Source organism: Rhinoderma darwinii, chromosome 3 (genome assembly GCF_050947455.1).
Source record: "Rhinoderma darwinii isolate aRhiDar2 chromosome 3, aRhiDar2.hap1, whole genome shotgun sequence".
Taxonomy (NCBI): Eukaryota; Metazoa; Chordata; class Amphibia; order Anura; family Rhinodermatidae; genus Rhinoderma; species Rhinoderma darwinii.
This window is the reverse complement of record NC_134689.1, coordinates 132,299,563-132,316,744: the sequence shown is the minus strand read 5'-3', so window position 1 is coordinate 132,316,744 and position 17,182 is coordinate 132,299,563. Positions and strand designations below refer to the sequence as shown.

Below are 17,182 nucleotides of genomic sequence, written 5' to 3'. Positions count from 1 at the left end.
GGAGTGTCCTTACAAAGACTGATACTATCCACCCAGTGCGGACTGTGAGAATGTGTAGGGACACGCCCCTTTGACAAGGGGATTGGTAACGCCCAGTTGTCAATTTATTCATACATTTCTAGGAGGAACAGCAAAACACAGAGTTCTAAGAAAACATGTTCAATTTTTCCAAACTGTTATTTTATGGGGAATGAAAAAATGTACTAAAATAGACATGTTGGGAGAGTCGACAGGTCTTCTTTAAAGTAATACAGAGAAAACGTAAAAGTATGACAAGAACCTGTGTGGCTGCTCGAACAGCAATCCATGCCAGTAATCTGTATAATTCCGATGGGCTCACTGCTTTCCCTTCACTTTCCTTTTCTATCACTTTATCCACCTAGAAAAAAAATGATAGATGTTCTGTTAAAACAAAATACATTTAGTCTTTCAGATTTTACCATTTTATTCATCAGCCCATTAACTTTAACAAGCTATTGCTGCAAATAAAACAAAATTATTTACATAGTAAATGGCTTCAGTTTCAAACATTTTGACCTTTTGTGCCAGCCTTCCCATGGCGTTTTTCCTCATGCAGTTTTTGTTAGTGTTTTGAACTGCAATGTTTTAGAACTCTGAAAGTCCACTTTTATCATTTCCCAACTCAAAGACATAAAAAGTCATACTGCTATACAGCGGTTTTAAAATTCTCTGAATAAGTAACCTTATTTTCTGGACAGAGAGATGCACTTTTAAATGCTCAAATCAAGAGCGTAAAAGTTTGTGTCTCTTATAGTGTGAATATGTAGAGCATTACTGCCTGTAGACATGGGCAGCTGGGGCCCATGCCACAGATCTCAGGCTATTTGCCCCAAATTAAAATTAGGCACGCTCATGGAAATAGTCTGAAAAATCCAGGTCCCCATGAAGACCCCAGCAAATAAAGTGAACACTACTAGGAAGGGCGCTCAAAATAGCTGATCAGTGGGTCAGAACTGCTGAAATATAGCAAGACTAGCGGTATGTCATGTTGCTTCTTGTTATTGAAGAACCCTCTTTCAAGAGTTTAGAGCCTGGAGGCAGGCAGAATGGACAGATGACTTAGTCTTTATGCTGTTCAAGGTGATGTTAGTAATACGCATTGGGACAGATTTGCGAAGACTGACGTTTCATATGTGAGTCTTAGTCTAAAGTCCGCAGGAGTGAGATGCACAAATTTATTAGGAGGTGCACATCTGTGCGCCACAAAGTGAAATCTACAGTAAATTCCCGCTTTAACTTACGTCAATTTCTGGTGTCATTTCTAGTAAATTTGTCAGGCTGCGGATGGCCTCGTCTACTCTCGATAAACCCCACACACTTTTTTTAAAGTGGCATATGCAGCGTAAAAGATAAAAGGTTGCAAAATATTTGCATAAATGACAACTTTTGTGCAAATGACGATTTTTTTTTTACAGCAGAAACGGACGTAGATCATTTGATTCCCCATATTGTGCTTATAAAACTGGTAAAAATTAAATATACCTCATTAGCTATACTTGCTCATAACAACCGTGAGATTCCCTATTGATTGCTCTACATTATGTCTGCATCAATTTTTATAATCACATTTTTCTATACCCCACACAACATGCTCTCATAGACTATGGCCTATTTGAATCATGTTCCCCACTGAGATACTGTACAAATACAGTATCTGAAATCAAATTACAAAGAAAATTAACAGCAGTCCTATAACGATATGAAACTCTCCATTATGAAAAGAAATGTTTTGCGATACAGGAGTTCCACAAGCTTATTTTGTAGAAATATACAAAATGAACTGAGACAAATCTTACTGTATAATGTTAACTATTCAAAGAGAATGAAATTGACAGAAATGTTAGGATTACCTTTCCCTTTGATGTAGGTGTTTTCAGGGCATGTAAGGTTATAGTATTTGTTTTGTTTGCATCCAAACTGGACATGTGAAGGTAGACAAGTGCGATCTCCAAATAACATTTCCTCATTAAACTGTAGGTAAAGGGTAATCACATAAATATATTTAGTAAATTAATTGCATAAATATAATATCAAACTTATGTACTTAAAGGGATTGTCCCAACGGAACAATCCTGCAGTGGCCGCAAATGGCCGACCATTTAATACATGACCACAGTAAGTCTGGCACAGTGGAAGACGTTTTTTGCAGTGGCACAAAGTTCTGACTAATAGAGGGAGTCCCTAGCAGGGGACCCATCTTTTATGCCCATATGCCCTGTTAGGGGTTGCCAAGTTGAGTCATTAATAAAATAAAATATATTAACATGATCATAAACAATTAAACTTATGGCAACCTGAGTTTGGAAACAATGACATGCAGGTATTGGACTACAAATTGAGGATTGCAGATATGGTAGAATGCCCCAACTCTGTACTGAAGGGTATGCCATGTATTTGTATAATGTTGGCACTTGGTTGCTGTGCACCTGCTCCCCTTTAAAGAGGACCTGTCACTAGGTCATACAAGTTGAACTGGTTTACTGACCTAAATAGCGATATAGTGCTGTCTCCCTAATTCCAGTGTTTTTCTCCTGGAACCCCCCGTTCCAGAGCTATAGCCCACTGTTTTGTTGGCTCCCCATATGCTAATTTGCTGTAGTTAGCCAGCAGGGCGTGAACTACCCATAAGCTACCTAGTTTTGATTGGTCAGCATCAGAGGCAGGGAAGGTAGCTCCACTCTGTTAGCCAACTATAGCAAATTAGCATTGAGGGAGCCAACACAACTGTTGGCCATATCTCTGGAATTGGGGGGACCAGGAAAAAAAAAAAAAAAAAGAACAGCACTGCAATCAGGGAGACAGCACTATTCAGGTCAGTTAACCTGTTCAACTTATTAGACCCAGTGACAGGTCCTATTTAACTTTGCACTAATTTTTATACATCTCTCCCACTGTAACTATATGTGAAGCCACCATTCTCTAATCTGCTCTATACCATACACATATTTCTTGGTAAATCTGCATGTCTCTTACCTGAAGTTTTGATCATTATCCCTGCTAATGTTAATAGCATCTGAGAAAGATTTGATGGCGCAGGACTTTTCAAGGTCTCCTAAGACAAACATCAGGCATTCTGTCTTACCTATGTAAGTATATAAACCATACAGATTTCAGGAAACTATGAGTAAACTAAAAGTAGTGTAATGCTTTTTCAATTATTTTCTTTTCATTTTCTAAGCAAAAATTAGGCACATGGAATCGAAACTATATGATGGGCAGTATATGGATTACATAATAAACATCACATTTATTTTTGTGTTAAGATGTTCAAACTAAAATAGCTAATGATTTGCTTGACCATTATTTTAACACCTTAAACAGACTTGGTGGTTAAACTGCCATAACTTTTTTTATTTGTTGGGCTATTACTGGGGTATGCCGTCCACAGGATATGCCATGAATGGCTGACATGTGCAGGTACAACATCTGGGACCCTCATCTATTGGGAGAACGGAGGCCTGGCCATTCGCCCTATAAAAGTCAATTGAGAGGTGACCTCCTGCAAATCTATAGGAGTTGAGAAAAGAGCCATGTGCCCCCAAACAGCGCAATCTTCCATTAAGTTAGGATTGTAAAAATATACCCTAGTTGCATGGAGATCAGTGGCTGCGAAGTATATTTACAGATCGGCAGTGAGAAATTGTTAATAGGTCTAAAACTCTGTGTTGATAAAGGGGATTTGGAGCTTGCATCATAAAATCGGAGCTTCAACCCCTATAAAGATATATCATGAAACTTATCAGCACAGAATTTTGGGCCTATTTAGACTGAAAAAACAAAACAAACAAGAAGTAAACTACTATTTGTGGAGTTGCACATTTGTGAATATACTAGGTTTGTCGAAAATATTCCATCAGTGAGCGAAGTTATATTTGGAGATTAAACAAGAAGTTACTGCAATACGGAACTGAATGTATACTAACACTTGGTCAAGAAAAATTAGGAAAATCTGTAAGATATTTTTGTTCATGTTTCCTTGTTCCAATATAAAAATGACAGTCATAGCTCATAGGATTATAACACTGGCTATTTCAACCACTGAAATATCTACTAGGGTATATTTACACGTGGTGGGTATTTTGTAGTTGTTTATGTGACTAAAAATAAATTCCATACATCTGAATGGGGCTTTTTTTTTCTACAGCATGTGCAGATGATTAGAACAGTCACAGAAGTTTCCTGAACTTGTAAACTAAATGGCTTAAAATTTGTAATTGACGTATCCATTAAATAGTTCTAATACCTTTTAGAAAAAGCAACTCAGCTTCCAAGTCTCTTTGTTGAAATGCAGACAATTGGCATAGTCCTAATGCCATGTTGAACAGATTAAGACTTGGCGAAATGTTAGATGGATTAACAGATAATGCAGAAGAGGAATTTGCTTGGAGAGTTATTATACGTCCTGTAGAAAAGAATAATTTATCATTGTTATTGCAGGGGTTTGCTGTGATAATGTAATGATGCAATCATATAGTCATATTTTCTTTTTCAGACAAAAATGGGAGTGGCTAAAGAAAAAGGAAGGAAAATGTCCCCTGCACAACAGACAATACAGTCGTGTAAATGTAGCCTAACTCTATTAAGAAAACAGGCGAAATTCTGAATTCTGCTGTATGCTTTCTTAAAAAAAACAATAAAAAAAAAAAAGTAGACATATACTGTACAGTACCCATAGGCGAATTCAAAATTGCAACCAATATGTCTGTACTTCCTGTTGAGAATTAAAAAAATAATAAAATGGCTTCCACAACAAAACGGAAACGTGCTAACACATGAGTAAAATAAAAAAAAATCAAATTACCAAACAGTTTAATGTTCTAATAGAGAGGGTAATAGAGAGGAGTCCAGAAAATGATGTCCATGTACCTTAATTGGGCATATGAACAGGGGTTGTCCCATAAATCATAAGATAAAAAGTTTTGCAGCTTTGTAACATACCTTGTATTTATACTCCTTGCTGTTTTCAAGATCTCTACTTGCAGTTGGTGAACAAAAACATTCAGAGATTGAAAATATGTTCTACTCACGAGTCTCTCACACAGGTCCACAGATTGCTACAGTGTACCAAAGCTGTGTGCCTATGCCAGCAGCACACATAGGAACAGGTTTACAGCCCTGATAGTAAACAAGAACGTTTCCATTTATTGACAGCAGTCCGAGATCTTCAAAATGGCGAGCAATTGAAACACCAATAAGTTAGAAAGTTGCACAACTTTTCATTTAATTCCCCAATGAATAAGATTTATTTACATAAAACCTTTAACCCCTTAACGCTCCAGGACATACTATTATGTCATGGTAAGTGCATCGTTCGCGCTCCATGACATAATAGTATGTCATGGAGTAAACACGGCGCCGTTCGCGCGTTCATGAGCTGTGATAGCTGCTGTTTCCGACAGCAGACTATCACTGCTCAATGTGCCGGGACCGATCGCGGAGCTCCCCCGCCGATTAACCCCTCAGAAGCCGCGTTCAATAGCGATCGCGGCTTCTTAGGGGTTAATCCGCCATCGCCGGCCTGCTACACGATAGCGGCCGGCGATGGTGACTATGGCAACCGGACACCAAACAATGGCATCCGGCTATGCCATAGACGGATGCCTAGTGGGTCCTGACAACGTCAGGACCCACTATGCTTGCTGTCAGTGAGTAGCTGACAGCTCTAATACACTGCACTATGCATGTAGTGCAGTGTATTAGAATAGCGATCAGGGCCTCCTGCCCTCAAGTCCCCTAGTGGGACAAAGTAATAAAGTAAAAAAAAAGTTAAAAAAAGTTGTGTAAAAATAAGAAAATAAAAGTTTTAAAAGTAATAAAAGTAAAAGTCGCACTTTTTACCTTATCAGTCATTTATTATTAATAAAAATATATAAACAAACAAATAAACTATACATAATTGGTATCGCTGCGTCCGTAACGGCCTGAACTACAAAATTATTTTGTTATTTATCCCGCACGGTGAACGCCGTAAAAAAAATAATTAATAAACCGTACCACAACAACAATTGTTTGGTCACTTCACCTCCCAAAAAATGGAATAAAAAGAGATCAAAAAGTCGCATGTACCGAAAAATGGTACTGATTGAAACTACAGTTCGTTATGCAAAAAATAAGTCCTCGCAAAACTTTATTGATTGAAAAATAAAAACGTTCTGGCTCTTAGAATAAGGTAACATAAAAAGTAAATGATTTTTTACAACAAGTATTTTATTGTGCAAACGCCATAAGACATAAAAAAAAACTATAAACATCTGGTATCGCCGTAATCGTATCGCCCCGCAGAATAAAGTGAATATGTCATTTATAGCGCACGGTGAACGCTGTAAAAAAAATAGAATAAAAAAACAATAGTAGAATTGCTGTTTTTTAGTCACCACGCCACCTAAAAATAGAATAAAAACAGATCAAAAAGCCGCATGCACCCCAAGAAAACTACAATGGATTGCTCAAGGGGTCTAGTTTCCAAATTGGGGTCACTTTTGGGGGGTTTCCAATGTTTTGGCACCACAAGACCTCTTCAAACCGGACATGGTGCCTAATAAAAAAGAGGCCTCAAAATCCACTAGGTGCTCCTTTGCTTCGGAGGCCGGTGCTTCAGTCCATTACCGCCCGAGGGCCACATGTGGGATATTTCTCTAAACTGCAGAATCTGGGCAATACGTATTAAGTTGCGTTTCTCTGATAAATCCTTTTGTGTTATAAAAAAAATGGTATAAAGAGGATTTTCTGACAAAAAAAAAAAGTAAATTTCACCTCTACTTTGCTCTAAATTTCTGTGAAACACCTAAAGGGTTCATAAACGTTCTAAATGCTGTTGTAAATACTTTGAGGGGTCTAGTTTCTAAAATGGGGTGTTTGATAGGGGTTTCTAATATATGGGCCCCTCAAAGCAACTTCAGAACTGAACTGGAACCTAAAAAAATAAATAAATGAGGCAATACTTCGCTTCTTACATTATACTGATAATGAGCCGTGCCCACCCCGAGATGACCCCAGTTTTGACCGTTTTTATAAACGGAGACCCCTATTAGACCGTTTCAGTGCCCGGTTTTCCCAAGCATACACCCCCGAGAAGTGTATTTCTATTGATGAGTCCCTGGTACATTTTAAAGGGAGGGTTCAATTCCGCCAGTACCTGCCGGGTAAGAGGGCAAGGTATGGCGTGAAGATGTATAAGCTGTGAGAGTGCATCAGGGTATAGCTACAGATTTAGGATATATGAAGGAAAGGCCACCCCCAAACCAGACTGCATCCTGGACTACAATAGGTACATGGGAGGGATGGACTTGTCAAATCAAGTCCTGAAGCCCTACAGCGCCATGCGGTGTGGTATAAGAAGCTGGCCGGGCACATCATACAGATGGCTTTGTACAATGCGTACGTGCTACGTCGATGTGCAGGCCAGAGGGGAACTTTCCTGGAATTTCAAGATCTAATCTTTAGGGACCAGGAAGGGGGGGCACCCAGTACTTCTGGAAGCGAGGCCACACGCATCGTACCAGGGCAACACTTTCCAGGAGAAGTTCCCCAAACCGGTGGAAAGGGAAAGAGTCAAAAGAGGTGCAGAGTCTGCTATAAGAGGGGGATAAGGAAAGTCACAATATACCAATGTGACACGTGTCCCGAAAAACCAGGGCTCTGTATAAAAGATTGTTTTAAAATGTATCATACATCCCTTGATTTTTAATTTACCCTGATGCACTCCGCACAGCTTATCCCCCTCATCTTTCCCTTCTGAGCCCTGCCGTATGCCCAGGCAGCTGATAACAGCCACATGTAGGGTATTGCCGTACCCAGGAGTACCCACATTACAATTTAAGGGGTGTATATCTCCGGTGGCGCATGCTGGGCACAATATATTGGACACTGAAATGGCATATATATATATAAAATTGCAAATCTCACACTGCACCATCTGCTGCGCATTATCTTTTACACAGTACCTGTGGGGTCAAAATGCTCACTACACCTCTAGATGAATGTCTTAAGGGGTGTAGTTTTTAAAATGGGGTCACTTCTCGGGGGTTTCAACTGTACTGGTACCTCAGGGGCTTCTGCATACATGACTTAGCACCAGAAAAGCTCCAGTAGGCCAAATGGTGGTCCTTCCCTTCTAAGCCCTGCCGTGTGCCCAGGCAGCTGATAACAGCCACATGTAGGGTATTGCCGTACCCAGGAGAACCCACATTACAATTTAAGGGGTGTATATCTCCGGTGGCGCATGCTGGGCACACTATATCGGACACTGACATGCCATATATATATATAAAATTGCAAATCTCACTCTGCACCATCTGCTGCGCATTATCTTTTACACAGTACCTGTGGGGTCAAAATGCTCACTACACCTCTAGATGAATGTCTTAAGGGGTGTAGTTTTTAAAATGGGGTCACTTCTCGGGGGTTTCAACTGTACTGGTACCTCAGGGGCTTCTGCATACATGACTTAGCACCAGAAAAGCTCCAGTAGGCCAAATGGTGGTCCTTTCCTTCTGAGCCCTCCCATGGGCCCAAACGGCAGTTTACCACCACAAATGGGGTATTGCCGCACTAAGGACAAATTGGGCAACAAAATGGGGTATGTTGTTCCTTGTGAAAATAAGAAATTTTGATCAAAAATGACATCTTATTGGAAAAAAGATCATTTTTTTCATTCACAGCCCAATTCAAATAGGTGCTGTGAAAAAACTGTGCGGTCAAAATGATAACAAAAACCATAAATGAATTCCTTGAGGGGTGTAGTTTCCAAAATAGGGTCACTTCTGGTGGGTTTCCATTGCTTTTATACCTCTGGGCCTCTGCAAATGCGACATGGCACCCGAAAACCAATCCAGCAAAATCTGGACTCCAACAAACACATAGCGCTCCTTTCATTCTGAGCCCTCCAATGGGCCCAAACGGCAGTTTATCACCACAAATGGGGTATTGCCGCACTAAGGACAAATTGGGCAACAAAATGGGGTATGTTGTTCCTTGTGAAAATAAGAAATTTTGATCAAAAATGACATCTTATTGGAAAAAATATCATTTTTTTCATTTCACAGCCCAATTCAAATAGGTGCTGTGAAAAAACTGTGCGGTCAAAATGATAACAAAAACCATAAATGAATTCCTTGAGGGGTGTAATTTCCAAAATGGGGTCACTTCTGGTGGGTTTCCATTGTTTTGATACCTCAACACCTCTTCAAACCTGGCATGCTGCCTAAAATATATTCTAATAAAAAAGAGGCCTCAAAATGCACCAGGTGCTTCTTTGCTTCTGGGGCTTGTGTTTTAGTCCACGAGTGCAGTAGGGCCCACATGTGGGACATTTCTAAAAACTGCAGAATCTGGACAATACATATTTAGTAGTATTTCTCTGGTAAAACCTTCTCTGTTACAGAAAAAATTTGTATAAAATTGAAATTCAGCAGAAAAAATGAAATTTGCAAATTTCATTTCCACTTTGCTTTAATTCCTGTGAAATGCCTGAAGGGTTAAAAAAACTTTCTATATGCTGTTTTGAATACTTTGAGGGGTCTAGTTTTTAAAATGGGGTGTTTTATGGGGGTTTCTAATACATAGGCCCCTCAAATCCACTTCAGAACTGAACTGGTACCTTCAAAAAAAGGCTTTTGAAATTTTCTTAAGAATATGAGAAATTGCTGTTTATGTTCTAAGCCTTGTAACGTCCAAGAAAAATAAAATAATGTTCAAAAAACGATGCCAATCTAAAGTAGACATATGGAAAATGTGAACTAGTAACTATTTTGGGTGGTATAACCGTTTGTTTTTCAAGCAGATGCATTTAAATTCTGAAAAATGCTATTTTTTGTAAATTTTCTCAAAATTTTGCAATTTTTCACAAATAAAGACTGAATATATCGACCAAATTTTACCACGAACATGAAGCCCAAAGTGTCACGAGAAACCAATCTCAAAATCGCTTGGATAGGTTTAAGCATTCCGATGCTATTACCACATAAAGTGAAATATGTCTGATTTGAAAAATGGGCTCTGAGCCTTAAGGCCCAAACTAGGCTGCATCCTTAAAGGAACAGTGTCATCACAAAAATTTTTTTCATATGTTCAAGATGTTAGTGCTTTATTAAAAACGTTTATATTTATTTGTGTGTTTGTGTTTTACTTTTTCTTATTTTTACACTTTTTCTTCCCTATGGGGGCTGCCATTTTTTGTTCCATTTCTGTGTGTGTCGATTAACGACACATACAGACATGGAATACGGCAGCCACAGTCCCATAGGGACTGCGAACGGCTCCCGTCCCATTCACTTGTGTGTACGGCGTCTGTGTGGGAACTGCGCATGCGCCGCTCCCACACAGTCCAATTTGAAATTGGCGCCGTCCGGCGCCATTTTCCTGTGGACCGGAAGTCGCGGCCGGTCAGTAATATTACTACTTCCGGTCGCGGCTTCTGGACTTGTGCACTTGGACCAGCGGCAGCAGACAGAGCGGACAGGCCGGAGGGAGCCGCGGCGGCAGGAGCAGGTAAGAGATTTCAATGTATGTTCGTGTTTGTGTGTGTTTACTACTGTATGTAAACCTACTACACTGTGTGTTAGCTCAAAAAATGGCGACACACAGTGTAGGAGGTTAGACCGTTCAAACCCCTCGTTTATCCCGGCACTAGCCAGGATAAAGGAGGGGGGGATGCTGAGAGCTCACTAGAGCGAGGGCTTTTTACCCAATTTTGCAGCAGAAAAGCTATGTGGTTGCTTTACCACATGCAATGCTGCAATTTTGGGAATGGCTCCATCTAGTGACCAGAAATGGTAAATACTATAAATTAGAATCCTATTGAATCCAATTTATAATGTTTCCTGACTCGTGAAAAAAATAAAAAAAATTTGAACAATGTTTAATCACCTACACACTAAATGTTTAATTAAAAAAAAAAAAAAAAAAACATGTTTTTCTGGCGACACTATTCCTTTAAGGGGTTAAATCAAAGCCATAACTTACATATGTAGATACAGATCCCTTCACTCCCAAATGACATTACCATTGTAGTAAATATATAATTATAATAGTAATGAGCTTTATAAATAATCAAAACATTGTTTTTAAAGAGTCCAAATCTGTAACATAAAGCAAGCACTAATTCCACATTATATGGCACCAACAAAAACATTGGAAGGGTGCCCAAATGCACATTCGAGATGACGGACATAAAAAGCGATGGAAGGATTGTTAATTAAATAGCAACAAATGAAAGAAGCACACTATTACTCATTACACGACAACAAGATAATCATCATTTTAATGTAATTATTCTTCAATATTTCAGAAGTGCAGTAGCTATTAATCAGAATGTGTTAAATATTCCATACTTGTAAAAGAACATGAATTACATTGTATACCATGGAAGTGAAATGTTGTTGTATTTCTAGTTATGTTTTACAACTGTCAGTAAACTTTGCAGGTCATCATGTAATATGTATTATTTAGACAATCTATACGAGATCTTAGTGACCTCATTCGCATCTGATATTTAGACATCCTGTTCTGGCCTGAGAGGGCGAAGATGCTTCTTCAATATTTTACATGCTGTTAGTTTAATCCACCCATCAAGACTCTTATGCCATTGTACACCTTCCAAAAATAAAACTTCTATTATTAATATGCTGAATATCCTTAAATTCTGAGGGTGTAAAAAAATGGGGTGAAGCAGTAATAGTTAGGAAAGAGGTTATGACAGTGATATCAGTCACAAAATATGCTACTGGAATCAGACAATATAGAAGGGAGAGAGTAAGATCAGAGATAAACACATTGTATTTGTTGTTATCTATTTATTTGTTGCTATGTATAAGTGTGTCTTTTTCCTAATTCAAGGTCTCTGTCCTGATTCCCCAATGAATAATCTTTGAGTGTATTTTTTTGCGTAGCAACTTGTATACCAAATTTGAAAGGTGAATAAAAGTAAATAAATACTCGTGAATGATAAAACATTTTTTTATACGGGATAGTAAATGTTATAGGACAAATCATAATATTATGGTAAGAGAGATGAAACAGCGGCATTCACCCATCCAGTATTAAAAAAAAAAAAAAAACGTTTTATTTTTATTTCGTCATACAAGTTAAAAGGTGCTTCCAGCTAGTCAGCGTGAAATAGGCTGTAACCTACAATGCTGTCTGTCTTATCGTCCCTGGCAAGTACCTTTTAACTTCTTGTATGCCGAAATAAAATGTTTTTTTTTTTCTACTGGATGGGTGAGTGCCGCTGTTTCATCTCTCTTTCCGATATATATGCCAGGATATCTTGTCTTTATGCTGCGCACCACCCAAAATAGACATAGGAACCCCTGATCCTATAACACTTTATACCTTATCTGGGGATATATTACAGTGGTGCCAACTTCCTCTTACACAATATAAAGTACAGTTAAGTTTACCGCTCAGATGGTGCTGGTAACAGTCCAATATCATTCAGTATGGACACTCTCTCCCAGAAAAATGCAGTGGACAATCCACAATCCAATCAGGGTGTGGATGGAAATTCTTATCCTTGTAGTTCCACCAAGCTCCTTATCGTCTCTCTCCACATTCAAAGAACTCCTGGTAGGAAAAGGATCTTATGTCTCTAATAGATGGAAAAAGGAAGACAGAGGAAGCCGGAAGGGCGAAACCCAGGGTCGGGCGAGAGTGTTTGGCGTGACGCCTAGAAATTTTAAAGATTTTTACTTACCTTGATGCTTTTATTTCTTGTTACTTCTCTGAGTATGGATTAAACTTGGCGTGGAGCAATCTTTTTTTCAGAGGGCGTTGCACTATGTGTCTTCCTTTTTCCATCTATTAGAGACATAAGATCCTTTTCCTACCAGAAGTTCTTTGAATGTGGAGAGAGACGATAAGGAGCTCGGTGGAACTACAAGGATAAGAATTACCATCCACACCCTCATTGGATTGTGGATTGTCCACTGCATTTTTCTGGGAGAGAGTGTCCATACTGAATGATATTGGACTGTTACCAGCACCGTCTGAGTGGTAAACTTAACTGTACTCTATATATGTCATTTAGGGTATTTGTTGGATCATACCCAATTTAGTTTTGCCTGCTCCGGTCTGAGAGAGATTTTGTGGGTATTTGAGCCAAGAGAAACCATCATTATTTGTATCTTTGTATTCCTCTTACACAAGACTTGTCACTTTGAATAGACAAATCTTAATAGCCCAGGCAACACTGGGCATGGTTGCCTGTTTTAAACAACACTTTACTAACTCTTTAGTTTGTAAGAGAACTATATTGGAAGCTGGTGACAACTCTAAATTTGAAAGGTAAAAGGAAAACAGTTAAATATAACCCACTGCTGAATAATATTCACAATTGCGTGTTGTTTAAAATAATTTATAATCCATACTTGGATTGAAGATAGAAATATTTGCAGATTAGTGAAAAAAAATCATTTAAAGTAGCACATGTGTCTTGTTTGTCAATGTACTTCAAAAAGGAGGAAATGAGAACATATTTAGTCTTTCTACTGTAGAGCATTTCATAAATGCAATAAAAGCTGGATCACAGCCAAAAGATATGAACATTCAATGGGTAATTTTGCATTAGTTTGTTTCCCCCTTTGCCCTTTCTAAAGCTCCAAACAATTACTATTCTAGTCTTGGTGACACAGAGAGAATAATATAAGCTTATTGATCGTTGTATACAGAGGAGCCCATTTTATAATCAATATGATGGCAGGATTTGTATAGATGATTATATCTATTTTCATGCAGAGTCAACAATTGTCTTTGGAAAAGAATCCTTACAAAATAGATAAAAGCAAGAAACACAAAACACAGATCTGCCATCCTGTAGCATGTTTGCTATAGATGTGCCACACTTACCTATTCTCATTTGCACTTTTGACAGTAAACAAATTTGTGGTAAGTATATGTTCTTGAGAGATGGCCCGGATGATGACACCATAGATTGCATTACACTATCCTCAATGGTTTCCCCAAGACATGCAAGCTAGAAATAAATGTTAAAAGTGATTTACTTAATAACTGTCTCATTACATTCTTATTGTTCTTTATTGCATTTTATGGTTGTGAGAAGAACCAGGCTATATTTTCCCATAGGATCTAAAAGATTTCATGCAACATATGACAAAAGACAGGCAACTTAGCTGTGGGTGGCCATACGGCCAGTGAGTCTACAGAGGAAATGTTACTCATTCAAATGCGCATGTGTTGTTGCAGAAAGTCCTTCAGAGTTGGAGCAACTCTTTTCAGTGACTCTTTCACTCACGCTAATAGAGAAGTACTAAGTGGATAACATCCCCTTCCCCTTTTATAAAGTTCACATTCTTTAATAGGTAGGTATTCGATAGGGAAGAAGGAATCCCACTGAACGGTACTGATCCTCCTAGCACAACGCTACCAGATGGGCACCGCTCCTATTTTAACGTTTTACTTCGATCACCCTTGGATGATGCACCATGTGCGCCGTGTAATTTTTACATTCTTTAATAGGGTATGTAGAAAGGGCATGCCCAGATGGATTAACCCCTTTAAATGCTTGTTTTTTTTTCTGGATGCTTGATTGAAGTGAGCTATGCTAATACTCTCTGTTTTAGGAATGTCATGCCGCCTTGTGAGAGAGGCAGATGCAGGAAATAAGTGCTAGACTATGGGAAAGGCTGGATTATATTTTACTATAATTGTACACAATTGTTACACTATGTGCATCTTGGAAATGAAGAACTGAGATCAATATAAGAAGATATTGCCATTTATAATGGCTCACACCAAAGTAGCATGTATATTAAAAGTTCAGTGAAAACAAACTCGATTGTGAAATTATGATTATTGTTTAGTGTTTTTTGGTCACTCTCTATCATGTTCCGACTTCTAAGGTTTCTTTTACACTGACCACATTGCACTTTCTGTCATGAAATGTAACATTAGATAAAGATGTTGTCCATAACATAATATAATATACTATTTGAAGAAATGCATCTTGTCCACATGAATTAACATTTGGGAAGTAACTTTTTGAGGAATGACAAGTGAAGGCCTTAAATAAAGTACTCCTTCAGGTGGGTATACACATCTGTGATGAAGATACTGTCTGATATACCAGGCTATGGTAATAAAAGTCAGCGTAAGAGCAGGACACACAAGAACTCCTATCATTGATAGAAAAACACTTTCTTATCCCATCACTAAAAACTGCTGAAATGGATAATGTAAATTAATCTTTACAGAGTCTTGGTAATTTGATATCTATATAGTTTCGTTTGGTATTAGATATAAAACTGTGATAAGACATAAGGAAACTCCAAGGTAAATATACCGAAGATAACAGGAAAAAAGTATGTATTTAGTGGAATTCTAGAAGTCATTTTATTTTAGTACGTTTTAGGATGGTTTATTTCTCTTTCAAATTATTTGACAACTTATATTTCATCACATTATAGAAATGTAGTGCTGTGTTACTAACATGTGAATATTAGTATAATCTGTCCTTAGTGCAATTCAGCTCAGGACCTCAACTATTGGCAATTGTCTTATATATTGAAAACTCAATGGAATGTATTAGAACATAATCCAGTCTAGTATTTACTACCTAGACAGAACCCTCTGGGCAGACATTGTTTTTAACTTAAAACAGAATATCTGACACTGCAATTTTACACTTTGACAGTATAAAGAATTTTATGAGCGTCCCACTGCAGATTCCTCAGATTTGGCATGCTGTTCGTACCCTGCACCTTTCGGTTATCACATTTGTTTATATCTGTAGCATTTATTTGATAAATGAATAGGTACTGTTATATTGTGTGTACCCTGCAAACAACAAAATCAGGTAGATCGCTCTTTGATATTTAATCAGGAAAACATGTCCTTTAACCTGTAATGTATTTCTTGACAGCAAGCTTGGTGGCACATTGGTTGATTTCAACCTGGACAAAATCATGGTAAAGTGTGTTTGTGGGGGTTTCCTCAAGGTAGACAATCTCTCCCCTACAGAAGTTTAAGGAGTGGTCTCACTAAGGTCTCTTTCACACGGCAGTATTTTGCATCAGTATTTGTAAGCCAAAACTAGGAGTGGAACCTTCACAGAAAAAGTATAATGAACAGATTGCAGCTCTTCAATGTTTTACACCCACTCCTGGTTTAGGCTTAAAAATACTGATGCAAAATATTGACCAAAACACTGCCATTAAAAGGGGCCTAAGACAATTTATTTTCTATATGCCCTATTATGCCATACGGACATGATAGAGGGGAGTCCCTTGCTCAGGAGGCCCCTCTATGAGCCAGAGCAGAGTACTGCTAACAAAGAGCGTCTCTCGTTATGATAAACCTGACCTGTCCATGTACCCTGACCGCGGCTAGGTTGCATCCTCCCCTGGTGAAAACAACTGATTGGTGGGGGTCTCTAAAGCCGAACCTGCTATGACCATTTCCCTTTTAAACTAGTCAATGTTTAAACAAATCTATTTTATAATTTTCTTACTGTAACTAGTCATTTACAAAATAATCTTCAAATACACATACCTGTTTGGTGATAAGTTGATATGCCAACTTGTAATTGTTCAACTGCTTTGTCCAAAACAATTGCTGGTCCTCATTATTTTCCATTAAGTCAGCTGAAAGAATCAAGCTCTGAGCCAATGTTAAGTATGCCACAGGAGACATGAAACACTTTCCTTGCAGCAAGTGGATGATATTCTGTTAAAATAGACAAAACAGCTTTTTAAATGGAATAGTCGTGTATGAAAGTTGTCGCTTACAAATGCTGTTTACGGGAACCTCAGGACTTGCTATATAAAATGTGATAAAATACAACCAGATAATGGCCTACATAGGCAGAAACTGTTTTTATGAGTAAAGTATTTAAAAAAACAAAACAAACATGGACTAAATCAGCAAAAGAAACACACAGAATGAGTAGTTTACAGATCGGGTCCACGTTTGCAACTATTAGTTTGTATTGTTTCAATGCAACTGAAGCAACTTTGCAATTATTCTTAATAAAACATATCCTATTGTTTTTTATCTACAGTTCCTATACAGACCTATGTGTCTCCAAGGTAACAGTAATTTAAACAAACCCTTTGTGAAAGGATTTGTATGATTCTGCAATCATACTTCCATGCATCTGTCCCCTACTTGCTACTAACATACCTTCAGTAGAATAGCAAGAGGCAGAGGA

General features: G+C 38.2%; 1 protein-coding gene across 2 annotated transcripts in view; it reads right to left on the bottom strand.

The window, feature by feature from the left end:
• The window catches only part of CFAP54 (cilia and flagella associated protein 54), a 360,575-nt gene that overhangs the window by 58,276 nt on the left and 285,117 nt on the right, over window positions 1–17,182 (bottom strand). For both annotated transcript variants that reach the window (XM_075856765.1, XM_075856766.1), the window contains exons 56-61: window positions 16,525–16,698; window positions 13,864–13,990; window positions 4,265–4,423; window positions 2,995–3,103; window positions 1,872–1,992; window positions 281–379 (exon numbers count right to left, since the gene is read on the bottom strand). In XM_075856765.1, the coding sequence (XP_075712880.1) occupies window positions 281–379; window positions 1,872–1,992; window positions 2,995–3,103; window positions 4,265–4,423; window positions 13,864–13,990; window positions 16,525–16,698 (789 nt within the window). The remainder of the gene's footprint in view (window positions 1–280; window positions 380–1,871; window positions 1,993–2,994; window positions 3,104–4,264; window positions 4,424–13,863; window positions 13,991–16,524; window positions 16,699–17,182) is intronic.